Source organism: Mastacembelus armatus, chromosome 5, assembly GCF_900324485.2.
Source record: "Mastacembelus armatus chromosome 5, fMasArm1.2, whole genome shotgun sequence".
Taxonomy (NCBI): domain Eukaryota; kingdom Metazoa; phylum Chordata; class Actinopteri; order Synbranchiformes; family Mastacembelidae; genus Mastacembelus; species Mastacembelus armatus.
Genome location: NC_046637.1, coordinates 6,355,500 through 6,367,834, shown reverse-complemented (window position 1 = coordinate 6,367,834; position 12,335 = coordinate 6,355,500). Strand labels below are relative to the sequence as shown.

Here is a 12,335-nt window from a genome sequence, read left to right as displayed (position 1 = left end):
TTTCTAGGCTAATTTATATACATCATACTGGTTTTCTGAATAGATTTTTTTTATGTGTTCTTTTATTCCTTAGGTTGTGTGTTGTTTTAATCATTGCAGGGTGGTGCTCAATTGAGGCAGTTGTTGTTGTTTGCAGTGGGTGGGTGACGCCTGCTAATACAGCCTCAGCCCTTTGAAGTGCAGAGAAAACTCAGCGGCTCTACTTGTTGGAGAAATACATATTTGCATACATGGCAGTAATTAACTAAAATAGCCACACTGATATAACACACTCATAGTTTGCCTAAAGACTGACTTTTGAATTTCACTTGATCCTTATAATCTTTCCCTCAGCAAATTTTGAAATCTCTACTGGGATAAATTTACCTTCAATTTGCTGCCTGAAAAGAGAAAAACAAACATAAAAGAATAAATTGCTTGACATAGCTCAAGGCTTCCTTTTCTTGGCAGATATTCACCCTCTGGCTCGCCTTATATAAAGAGCAATTATGACAAGTCTTGAAACCCGTTGGACTATATAAAAGAAGGAACAGTTAGTGGTGAGAAAAAAAAGATAAAATCTCAATAAAGATCTGAATCAGAAAAGTAAAAGTAATTATACTATGTAATAACTGTTGAGCCTTCCAATAACTGCTAAGGTGGGTTTAATCTGTTTTTTTTTTTTTTTTTTAAGTTGAATTAAAATGTGCTGTTTTCTTTTTATTAGTCAATCACCACACAGGTGCATGTTCAGTTCAAATATAAAGTTTATTGAGCCCTGTTTGAATCTTAGATATTATTGTGGTTATGATTGCTCAGGCAGACATTTAGACAATCTCCAGATGATAATAGTAAGCACTAAGCACTGTGGTAAGAACCAAGGGAGTGTAAAATATGGCAACCCAAATAATAATGATAATAACAGGAAGTAAATATCCACATGAATACATTCAGAAAAAATACATTATAGAGAAATTTGGATATATTCCAATAAATTTCAAATTAATTTTATGTCCTGTTTCTTTTCAAAATAAAACACTGTATTGCAAGTAATTTCGACTTCATTCCAAGAGAGTGTGTTTTTTCCAGCATGTTTTCTTTATTTCACATCACTTTTCACAAACCCCAGACTTTGTAAAAATGAAAACCTGTCAGAATAAAACAAATCTAGGAGTCTTCAGCAATGCTAGCAGCTCTGTGTGCTTGAGCACTGTAGTGTTGTGAGCTAAGTGCTCAGCCTGCTAACAATAATCAGTACAGTACAATGCAATACAATCACAATCCTAGCAGACTCATGGCACTAAACACAACCTATGGCTGTTGGGAATATTATTAGTTTTGACATATTTAGCTATAAATCAAAGTAGTGGACAAATATTTGACCTGATGAGGCAGGCTGGGAGATCCAAATTACTAAGTCATCCTGATGGGACATCATTGCTGATACCACATTAAATAAATGTACATTTTGGACCAAAATGATGGTCCAATCATAGGACACAAGAAAGGCCATTAGTATTAAACTGTATTATAATATTGTTTGTATCTTATATTTTGTCTGTATGTATGTATATGATCATTTAGTTTATTTATTTTTTAATAATTTCTGAACACTTTGGGTCTTCATAGTAAAACACCCACAAGATAACATGCAATATACAGCAGTTTAAACCAGACTTCACAACATAAAATATAAAGCAAGGGTCCTTAGCAGTGAAACAGTATTTATACATCCATCTTCACCAAGTGACACCTTAGAATAAATACATAAAGACTAAGTGAAACTATAAACACAGGCAGAGTCTGAGGATCCTCCAAAGATGTTTACCTTTGTATCCAGATTCAACAAACTGCTAAAGTTAAAAAAGTGTGCCCATTCTGTGGCTGATGGGTTATAGGAGCTGATTGAATGATGTGTGTATAACAGCCAGGACCAAACCCAAAAGGAAGCAATACAATCCTAACCACATGTTCAACAGTGGCGATGAAACTGGCTCTAATTCTAATTCAAACAGAGACAGCTTTCAAGATGAGCAAAACAAAAAGACAAAGCAAATGGTCAGTGGGCGTTTTCCTGAAGCTTGTACGTAAGAGCAATCAAATCTAACTGTTTGTTGTAATGAGTAATGGATGGGTGAGTATCACATTATGGAAAAATACACAGGCAGATCATGCAAAAGAAAGGCAGTTCATTCACTTTATTTAATTTAATTTTATTTTTTTTGTGTTGTTTTATTCTGTAGGACGAAAAAGCCTCAAATGCCATATAGTTTTGTCTCTTCTTCTCAGCCCATGTACAGATAAACCTTCATGCAGCAGCTGCCAGCTGTTACTTCAGCACTGGCAGTGGAAGCGTTTACCATTGGGGTTGGTCAGTGCACATATTGTCTGTCACCTTATCATCTCAGCCTTGGTGTTTGAGTGCATGGTGAGATAGTGTGCCATTTTTGTTTTGTTTCTATCTCCTACTCGTCATCCTCCTCCAATCACGCTGCAGCCTCATACAGGGTGAACAAACTGGTATACCAGTCTCTGAGACACATCAGGCTTGCGGATGATGCCCTTCTTGTAGTACTGACGTATGGAACGGCTCAGTTTGTCATAGTTCATCGCAGGTCGATTCTTTCTGAGTCCCCACAGTCTCGCAACATGAGCTGAGTCTTCGATTTTAAAAATACCTGGTGTGAAACACAATAGATTTGTAAAAGCAGCATGCCACAACATTTACATAACAGTGGGTGCTGATATTTTATGTATTCTCATTGAGTGTATAATACTAATAAAAATAAGAATAGTATTATAAAGTTACACAGGTATAACATGAGCAATGTGTTAGCAGAGCATTGGTAATTCATTCATATCTACATAGGGGATGCATAAAATCCAAAAAAATAAACGTGTAAAAATTTATTTGAAATCAATCAAGAAAATTTCCCAAATTCCCCAGAATTTTCTGTGTATTGCTGTATGTCTAAAATAAACATAATATTAAAAAATGAGTACCTTTTTCTTTATTGAGCCAGCGGATGCAGCGTCCGTAGCTGTGAGGTTTGAGCAGGAGCTCTCTGAGGAACTGCCACAGATGAATGGGCTGACCTGAACAGGATGAATCTGCCTCAGACCATAGCTCCTCACTACCTGCACAACACAACATTTGTCTCTTGAAGTCATAGTGCATTGATTCATCGAGAAATTATCCATATTTTCAGGCACCAAAAGATATCAAACCCTTAAGATATAACTAGAACACAGAAAATACCCGATGCAAAAGGCCACACCTTGCAGGTATAATTAGCTAACTCTGATTTCTACTAAGAAGAATTCATAGTAAAGAGTAAAACCTGGCTTGTGATATAGTTTAACTGTGTCAAAATTCATAGAAGCACTGTGCATTAGATTTATTCTGCCCCACTCTGTGAAAAGGATGAAAGTATATTTCATTTATCATAACTGATTAATTTCTTTAAATGGGCGGAAAAATAATCCTACCTGTATTTTTGACATCTACAGCTGAACACCGCTCTTTCATCCAGGCAGCTGGAGAGAAAAGAGGACGCATATTGAATTTAAATGTAGGCTTAAATGAATTAAACCTTATACCTTCTACACCCAGCCAAGCGTGGATAAACACACTATAATACACAGAAACAAATAAACATTACAATATAGCCATCGCAGAAGTGTAAGTAGTCACTGATAGATTTCTCACATTAATATTACCCACTTACCAGACTTCCATATGTCCAGGTGTGCATGCAGTGTGTCTCCACACTGAGGCGAGCGCTGCCGAAACTCCTCCTCGCTCATGGCACAAAGGTCTTTTCCTGTCAGCTCCTGAAAGGACTTTCCTGCATGCGGTAATCTGTAGAGATGTTCAGTCCATAGAAGCCATTTCTGCACGTTTCCTGTATTCCACTCGATAGGGTCTAAGAAAAACAAAACAAACGTGGAATAGTAAGTAACCTTGTCTGGGAACATTCCTCCCAGTGGGAGCATATTGATTTAACTTCATCATTTAGATTCACAGGTTTTAAATGTTTATGAACATGTTTATTGCTTTTTGTTGTAACCATAGAGTAATCGTTCATATATGCCATTACAGTTCTAATCAGTAAAACAGATGACTGGGGATCACATTGGTTTATGACAGCCAGAAGCCTCACAATACATAATGCTTCCTCTGTTTGCTTTGTGAGCAGGAGGGACCTCGCCCTTAAGACTGTGTACACGTTTTCTGGCAGGAAAGAACCATCACTGTCACAGTCCAAGAGAACTCATGCAAAGGTCAGGATTAAATGGATCCTGGAGCAGACAAACAGACCTGTGCGTCAGTAAGGATATGATTTAAGAGAGCTGTCATCTTGCCTGGGCTATCCACACAAATATGTGTTGATTTTACAGTGAGACTGAGTAGCTTAGGTATCTCCGAATCAACATTCATTTAACTGCAAATAATGGGGAACACTTTTTTGTCATGAAAATTGCCTTCTGAACTTTACAGACTGATTTCTTTTTCCGTTGTAGGTCTTAATATTGTAACAGCCCTCTTGAGGATGACAAACTGCTTTAGCAGTTGTGGTGGTAGGCAGCCTACCTGGTGTGATATTAAGCAGTTTGCAGGCTGTTTCAATGTCCTTCAACACTTCTCCCACCACCATGCTCTGCACCTGCTCCAGAGACCGTTCCTCTTCTTGCCCCTCTAACCCAGGAGAGTGCCCCTGTTCCTGGCTGTCAATGACTGGGCACTGCTCTGGCTCCTCCAGGGTCTCTGTGCGAGTCATGGGTGCAGCCAGTGTTGAAGAGGCCTCTGAAACTTTCACCACCCATGCTGCATCTTCTGTAAAGAGCATGTCAAAGCAGGAGAGGTAGAGGCCTGGCATGCCACGCTCCAGGGCTTCCAAGCTTGGTTTGGTTTCCCCCATGTTCCAAGGTTCTCCAGAGCTCCTGTTTCGCTCCAGGATGGCAAGGGAGTCTTCAGTCATCCCAATCCGAGACGCATACACCGTGCCTTCTGATAAACTGTCCACCGGGTTTGACATTACTGGTACCTGAAGGCATAGCAGAAGAAAAGCCACATTAAACTTTGTATGTCTAACCTGTGAGCTGCACATGAACAGTGAGCCATGGAGTCTTTGGAGTTTGTAAAAACACTGTAAAATGTTTCTTAAAAAGTGTCAGATAATTTATTCTGAATGGTATGAAAACACAGAGAATCAACATTTCTGCCTGACACTCCTCCAACTATTAAAAATGATATTTTGAAGCTCATTATATAATTTAAATCTGAAGTTGAAAGAAGTTTTTTTAAGAACTTTGCAATACTCAAGAAGTTCAACAACATGATAATTCAAAATTACAATACCTTTACAAACTTTTTTTTTTTCTTGCCGTTCTCTAGTTGCTAAACCAGCATTTGTTTTAGCTTTGTACGAAACTCCCTCAAAGCATCTGCAGGCAAGAATCCATCTCCATAACATGATATGAGCAGAACTGAGGTGAGACCGTGCTGGGTGTCACTATATAAGAACCCAAGCCCTATGGAGGTACCAGGGAAATGACCCTTAAGAGAGTTAAAACACACCCAGTGCTGATATGAATGGGGCAAAATGGATTTGACTTGAGTCTCTTATTTGTGGGTCAATGGCCCAGAATGGCTGATGTCTTGGGGGGTAGGTGACTTGTATTGAGACCTGAAGCAGCTCTGCCGCCTGCCTTGGCTTTCAATGTGCCGTCTGTGCAGCTCTCTGTCTCCACTGTCAGCTGGAGATTTTAATCAAATAGAAGTTAGATAATGGTAAGAAGTGTGAGCACAAAACCACACACCCACAAAAGGTCTGTTTAGTGAAGACTAGACTCATAGGTGTGACAGCTTTCTCGAGAAATCACCACCATAAGCCCTCCTTTTGGACGTCAGCTGTACGAGTGTTATAATCTCTGGGTGAATTCACATATGGCACGCATAATGTGTACCTGCCACAGCTGGCATATGGCAAGGTACACTGACACACACCCGGTTATCAGTGGTTGTGGCTGGTGCCACAGTAGAGGAAGTGTGCTCCCACAGAGCACATGTTCAAGGAGAGTCATGACTTTATTTGTCAAGACACTGAAATTAAAGTCTCATAAAACCTGGAAAATTAAAGACTACACCCACTAGATAAAATCATCTGTCAGGGTCAAGTTTAAAATATTAAACCTTTCATTTGAAAAACTGCCTTCATATTGTTCTTTAGGTAATAGGTTGCTCATCTTTTACGCAGGTTGTCACAGGGTATTAGTGGAATTAATTCACAGTTTTTGCATCTGAAGGGTGTGCAGTCATTTTTCAGAGACGGAATTGTTATTTTTGACAACACACACCTGACACTACATCCTGAAAAGCCTGAATTCAAGAGCTCAATCCCTTTCACAATGGATGCTCTTAAAATGGTATGTTTTTTTCCCCTAGGGTTACGTGAATTCTAAGGCTGTTGAGAAAGACTTGTGTTTTCTGCATAGAGGAATTAAGTTATCTTCCCTGCTTTTAAGATTCTTTCTTTCTCGCTCTTTTAAGATTCCCCCCCTAGTCTTTAGTCCTCGACCCCCCACTGTAAAACCTCCTCGCAATCTTTCTTTTATCTCCAAACTTCTCGTAAACCACAACCCGCTCTCCCTTTCACTCCATCAGGAGTCAGATTAAAGACCACTGGTATCCAAGTCTGGCTGATGTGTGTCAACTCTGCTCTGTAACAGCTTGCACTAAGCCCATTAGCAAAGCAAATTTAGCCATATTAACTTCCTCCAAAAGGAAGAGGGGGCACAAGAAAAAGACACAAACACACACCCCCTGGAGAGAGGGATTAGGATTCTGACCGATCTTTAAATGAGTTTGGTCAAGACGCTGATATTCATTTCAGGAGCATTAGAGCTCGCTCCATTTACTCAGCAAAGTCTGCCTTTGACAGAAGGAAAAAGACTCCCTCCACGCTCCCTGGGAACCATATTTCTTCTACATGCCTGGTCTTTAACATGAAGACGGTGATTATTTGAGGCAAAGTTTCCATTGTTGCCTTGGTTTTTATACAATTTTTGCCAAATTTACCAAATTCTTTATTGTTTTTCTCTGGAAAAATATATCTATCAAATTAACCAAGAATGATCTGTGTAAGGCAAAAGTTAAAAACATTGATTCAAAGAGCCTCGATGCATGAGAGATAGCACAAACATCTTCACGTCAAATAAAAGTCATATACGTTGCCAAACAATACAACTTGTATTACTGTTACTAAAACTCCTTTTATTATATTAAAACTAATTAGTACTTAGTGCTTTAATCTAATTTCATAAAAGCAAAATTGTAAAGGACATTTGAGAAAGTCATCTAAATGTGACCAAAGTATTTGAGTGCTTTGCTCATGAGAAGTTAAGGTCTGTGTTGTTTGAGATGGAAATAAAGGAGTGTGTCCAGCCAGGCATGACTGTTTGCATTGTAAGTGTTAAAGGGAATTTTTTTCCCCCCCTTTATTATTGTTTGTCATGGGAAACTTGAACAAACTGAGGAAGTCTGTTCCGAGAACAAGGAAATTAGCAGTTTCATCTTTGTGCCGAGCTACTTGCAGAACGACTGCTGATGATTTCGGGTTGGAGAAATTGATTTGTATCTAGGATTATGCCAACAGTAACATGCAGGTGCTCTGTTCACATTATAAATTACATCTGGGTGTAACGGTAGTCTTTTTTTTTTTTTTTTTTCTCATTTTATGAACTGCAAACAAAGAGTTCTACATTTAAAGTGCATGTCCCCCCGCAGTGCCTTCTGTTTTTATTGTTAAAGACAATACAGACCATCACACATCCCATTTCCAATCTGTTAAACACCATTTCTAATTACACTTTATTATAGTCTTTACGTTTTCTACTCAGGGGTTGGTTGTATTAACTGTCAATGGGGGGTGTTGGTGCACTAGATGATTCATTTCTGCTGCTAGTCAGGTGCACTGGCATTGGTCCAGTATCCTAAGAAACACTAAACCACTGAAAATACCTATGCTGTTAGTAAAAATTAATTTTGACAGAGGTCTGTATTTACAGTTAATGATGCAGATGGTAAACTCCATTCAACTGAGATTGGACTTGAAGATTGGAGCGTTAACACGCACAGCCACAGAAATAAATCTGCCAACTGTTTGCTGCAGAAAAAAAAATTGCAGTATAGTGCCTTAAGGTATGTGCTGGCAAAGCTGGATCTAAAGTGCTGAAAGAAAACCAACCAAGGAGCAAGTTTTTAGTTCAAAATGTTACACACAGTATCAATTATCTGCAGTCCCTTTACTTATATTTAGCTACCAGTAGTATTGCAATGCAGATAAGTGGGACAGACAGATTTTACTACTGGTGTGGTGTTATGGGGTAATATTACACATAGCAATAATGCAAACATGAACTCCAATTCGATCGAACTGTTTTTTACATATTTTTAATTCATGCCTCTGTCCTAGAAATTGTGTTTATATACAATTAATCTGCATTTTAAGGGAATCATGATGCAGGTCAGATTGATATTAATCTATTAATATCATCTTGTTAATTCTATTTAGCAAGTTAAAAATTGTTGACATTGAACATATCAGTAAAATGTCCACAAGCAATGTATTTGTTTTCTACCACAATATTCAGGCAAGTCAAGAAATCAATTTAATGAAACTTATTTATGTTTATTCTCACAGCAATAAGCTTGTGGACTGGGTTAATGCAACAACAAAAAAAGCTCGTATCGACTTCAGATACAACATAACTCTTTAACCTAACTCTGAGTGTCTGGAGTCACAGTGATGTCAAGTCAAATTCAATTTTTATTGCCCAATAGTACAAATTTACCTTGACTGCAAACCTGAAATGCAAAAACATCAGTGGCACAGCAGAACTCTCTGATTCAGTGATAACGCAAATCACCATAGTTCACCATTGCTCTATAAAAGTAAAGGACAGCGTAAACTGTTAGTTATGATATGGTCTTATCATTTACAGCATGTGTTTAAATATTAAGACTTTATATTTAATGGGTGAAATCTGACACTCAATTAAAAACCTAAAGATTGTCAATGGGAACAAGAGCCTTCCCACTTCAGTGCACGAAATTTACAACCTGACCAAACTCACTCACTAAAAAAATGAGTGGGTGAGCAAAGTTCAAAGAGGGTCGGTGGAGCAGTGCAATTTTGTGCTCCCTCTCAATAAAACTGACATCGTCGCACATTAAGTTTTGCATTCCTGCACAGTACATTTGTATTCCCTCTGATCCACACAGGCAGGCTGGCCTGTATTGTAACAGAGTATGTTATGGAACAAACAGGTCTGTATTGTTGTTATTAGATAACTAGCAGAGTTAATTAACCTATCTTTGTACACTGTGTTATTAGGCTATAACCAAATGAGGTGATGAGATGATGTCGTTGTTGGGATTCTGGCTGTAGCCATGGCTACTGGATTAGGGTGTGGTAACTTTTTTCTAAGAAGGTCCAGAGAAAATATTAATAACTCTGGGAGGGTTCTTGCTTTTTTTAAAAAGGACGTAACTTATAGTTAAGCTTTCCTCTACATGAAAATACTTTGTATATAGTCATTCAGCTTTTAGGATAATTTATGGATTATATTCTTCCACATATGACTTTTTGATGTACAGAAATGTGTCATGATGAAAAGTAGAGATGTAGTTTAGCTTGGTGTGATAGTTCTGAATGGCACGGTAACAATGATCCACCTTCAGGAATAACAGTAAGAGCAGAAAGTCCAGTTCTCTTATTTCTGTTTTTAACATACTCTTATTACAGCTTTGGTGAGTAGCCGTTGTATTAAATTATCTATAATCAAACTTATAATTAAATTCCTGTCTTATCCAGGACAGCACTGACAGGTTTAGTTATGTCAGCTTAGCATTGTGGTTTTTGGCATCAAACTCCCAAAGACCCCAAATAACCCCCATCCACCACCCGCCCTGACACCTTTTATCTGACCACATTTTGTTTTTAATCTCCCTCAGTGGAAGCTAATATCCAGTTGCAGAAACAAGAAAAACGGGTAAGCATAACGAGACTAGAGAACAAACAAAGAAAAAAATAAGAGATAAAGCAAAATGATAACAGCTCAATCCAACCCCTCCTTATTTCCTGTGCTCCCCTCTCACACCTTTTCAGACTTTCCAGAGGGTTCTGTTGGATTATCTACTAACAATACAATAACAATAACCTTTTTTCAGTCTGATATGCCTCTATTTTCCACTCATGGGTATAAATTTAATTAGTACATTAAACCCAGATGTCTTGTTTACTTTAGTGCCAAGTAAAAAACAAAACATTTGTAGGTTCTAAATTTTGCATCCAGCATTGCCCTGTAATTTTTTAAAACCATGATGAGATGAAATATCTAAAAACTATTAACATAAACATTATTGAGAAACATTTTGAACATTTATACCACAAGTTGCCCTTTTAATTACCTCTGAAAATGACATGAAGATAATGTTATCAATGCCAGTAAGAAACCAGTGCAAATTAGAAGTCTGTGTTATTATGTAATCTTATATTTTATATATATATTTATTATATAACTATATATTTATATATAAATTTTTAAATATACATCACATATCCAAGAAAGTGTGTATGGCAGTGTCTTCTTACCGAGGCAAAGATGCTGTGATGGCCAGAGGCAACGACTTAACTGGATGTGGAAGCAGATACAGTGAAGCTCTGGTTCTGTTGAGAATGAAGGATGGCGTTTTGTCCGTTTCTGATCAACGCTCAGCTCAGTGAGGATGCTCGCTACCTGAGGACAGAAATGGAGCAGGCAGTGGGCAACCTTCAATGCGTTTACCCCCGATGACTGCCACAGAGACCCCAGCCCAAGGCCTCGGACCCTACCAGGATTTTTTGGTTGAACCTGAAAGCCACAGCCTAAAGCACAACTGCAAACTAAACTTCAAGTGAAAGCACCTGCTGGGGGTGTGTACAAAGTGAGAAGGAGCCAGAGAAAGTGACTGGATGAGTGAGTGCAAAGGAATTTCAGCACCATTGACGGCAACTTATATTTATAGGGCAGTTGTGTTTACTTATGCATACAACCCTGTGTGTGTGTGTGTGTGTGTGTGTGTGTGTGTGTGTGAGAGAGAGAAAGAGAGAGTCCATGTGTCTTGCAAATTAGCTCAGACCTCTTTAAACACTACTACCTGACCTCATCACTTAGGTGACAGACAATTCAAAGTTGATAGCAAAGAACCAAAGAAAAGAATCACAAAGAAACTAAGTCACTAAGAAAATCTAAAGTTTCCTGTTCTTTACTTAAGTATTTTCATTTTATTGCACCTTCTCCTTTTACTCCACTACTCTTCAGAGGAAAATATAGTACTTTTTTCTTCATTCTACACAGGTTAAGATTTTACATTTAAAAAGCATTTGCTTAAGAAATAAATTTATGAAACACACTATTATATATTTAACCAGAACTTCTCAACTTTCTGCCTTAAGAGTCTTAGACATGTATTGTATTTAAATAAGAGGCCCCATGAGTTCAGATTAACCAATATTTCTTAGAAAAGCAAATATTTAAGAAATTTCAAAATATGATGTATAGAATATGAATTTGCACTTAACTTTAATAGTAATTTATAAGGTGGTTAAAGCAATATATATATATAATCACATTGGCTGCCTGTCAGATTTGGGGTGGATTTTAAATTGTTAATGTTTGTTTTTAAATCTTTAAATGGTCTAACAGCTACTTATAAAGTCCTGTCTTGCTGTAAAACAAATAAGGTAATAAGAGCAGCTAGTCAGTGTTTGCTGGAGGTTCCATGGTCTATTGTAAATGTTGGGGCGACCAAGATTTTGTGGTTGAGGCCTCCAGGCTATGAAACTCTGCAAACCATCAAGGCTATCAAGAGGCACAAAAACCATTAAAAGCGCACACATGTTGCTGATCATGTAATTAGCAAAAGAAGCTGCAAGACAAAACGCATTTTTGCACATGCAGATTTGTAGTCATGGAGGACTTTTAATCAGTTTTGGCAATCTAGATCACCCTGATGTACACTTGAATTTTGACTGCATGAATTGATGTATATTATAATATGACTTATAATATGACAATACACTACTTGACCATGGATTGATAAATAGTTTGCCTCATATAAACAGATTTCCCAGAAGCAAACAGCAAAGTGCTTTAGTTGCATGGGTGATTTTATTATGAAATCAACTATAAGGAGAAAAAAATATATTAAGTCTCCAGTGCTACACTTCACAAAACATTTCAGATTTGTAATAAAAGATTATGAACTCTTATGAAACGCTTAGCATAGTTTATGCCTGTTTGAGTATTGT

At 37.7% G+C, this 12,335-nt stretch overlaps 1 protein-coding gene across 1 annotated transcript; it reads right to left on the bottom strand.

Moving 5' to 3' along the window:
* Positions 1 to 1,002: 1,002 nt before the first annotated feature.
* On the bottom strand, positions 1,003 to 11,001 carry spdef (SAM pointed domain containing ets transcription factor). Its single transcript, XM_026306666.1, has 6 exons — positions 10,638 to 11,001; positions 4,574 to 5,027; positions 3,708 to 3,905; positions 3,469 to 3,516; positions 2,983 to 3,117; positions 1,003 to 2,657 (listed from the first exon to the last, which is right to left on the bottom strand). The coding sequence occupies exons 2-6, from the start codon at positions 5,016 to 5,018 to the stop codon at positions 2,479 to 2,481; spliced, it is 1,005 nt and encodes a 334-aa protein (XP_026162451.1). The 5' UTR covers positions 5,019 to 5,027; positions 10,638 to 11,001; the 3' UTR covers positions 1,003 to 2,478.
* Positions 11,002 to 12,335: the final 1,334 nt, after the last annotated feature.

Excerpts from the sequence above, each read along its gene's own strand:
- spdef (XM_026306666.1), bottom strand. The coding sequence starts at position 5,018 with ATGTCAAACCCGGTGGACAGTTTATCAGAAGGCACGGTGTATGCGTCT. Across the intron at positions 3,906-4,573 it reads ACTGCTTAATATCACACCAG|ACCCTATCGAGTGGAATACA; the intron begins GTAGGCTGCCTA and ends TGTTTTTCTTAG. Across the intron at positions 3,118-3,468 it reads TGTAGATGTCAAAAATACAG|GTAGTGAGGAGCTATGGTCT; the intron begins GTAGGATTATTT and ends TGTGTTGTGCAG.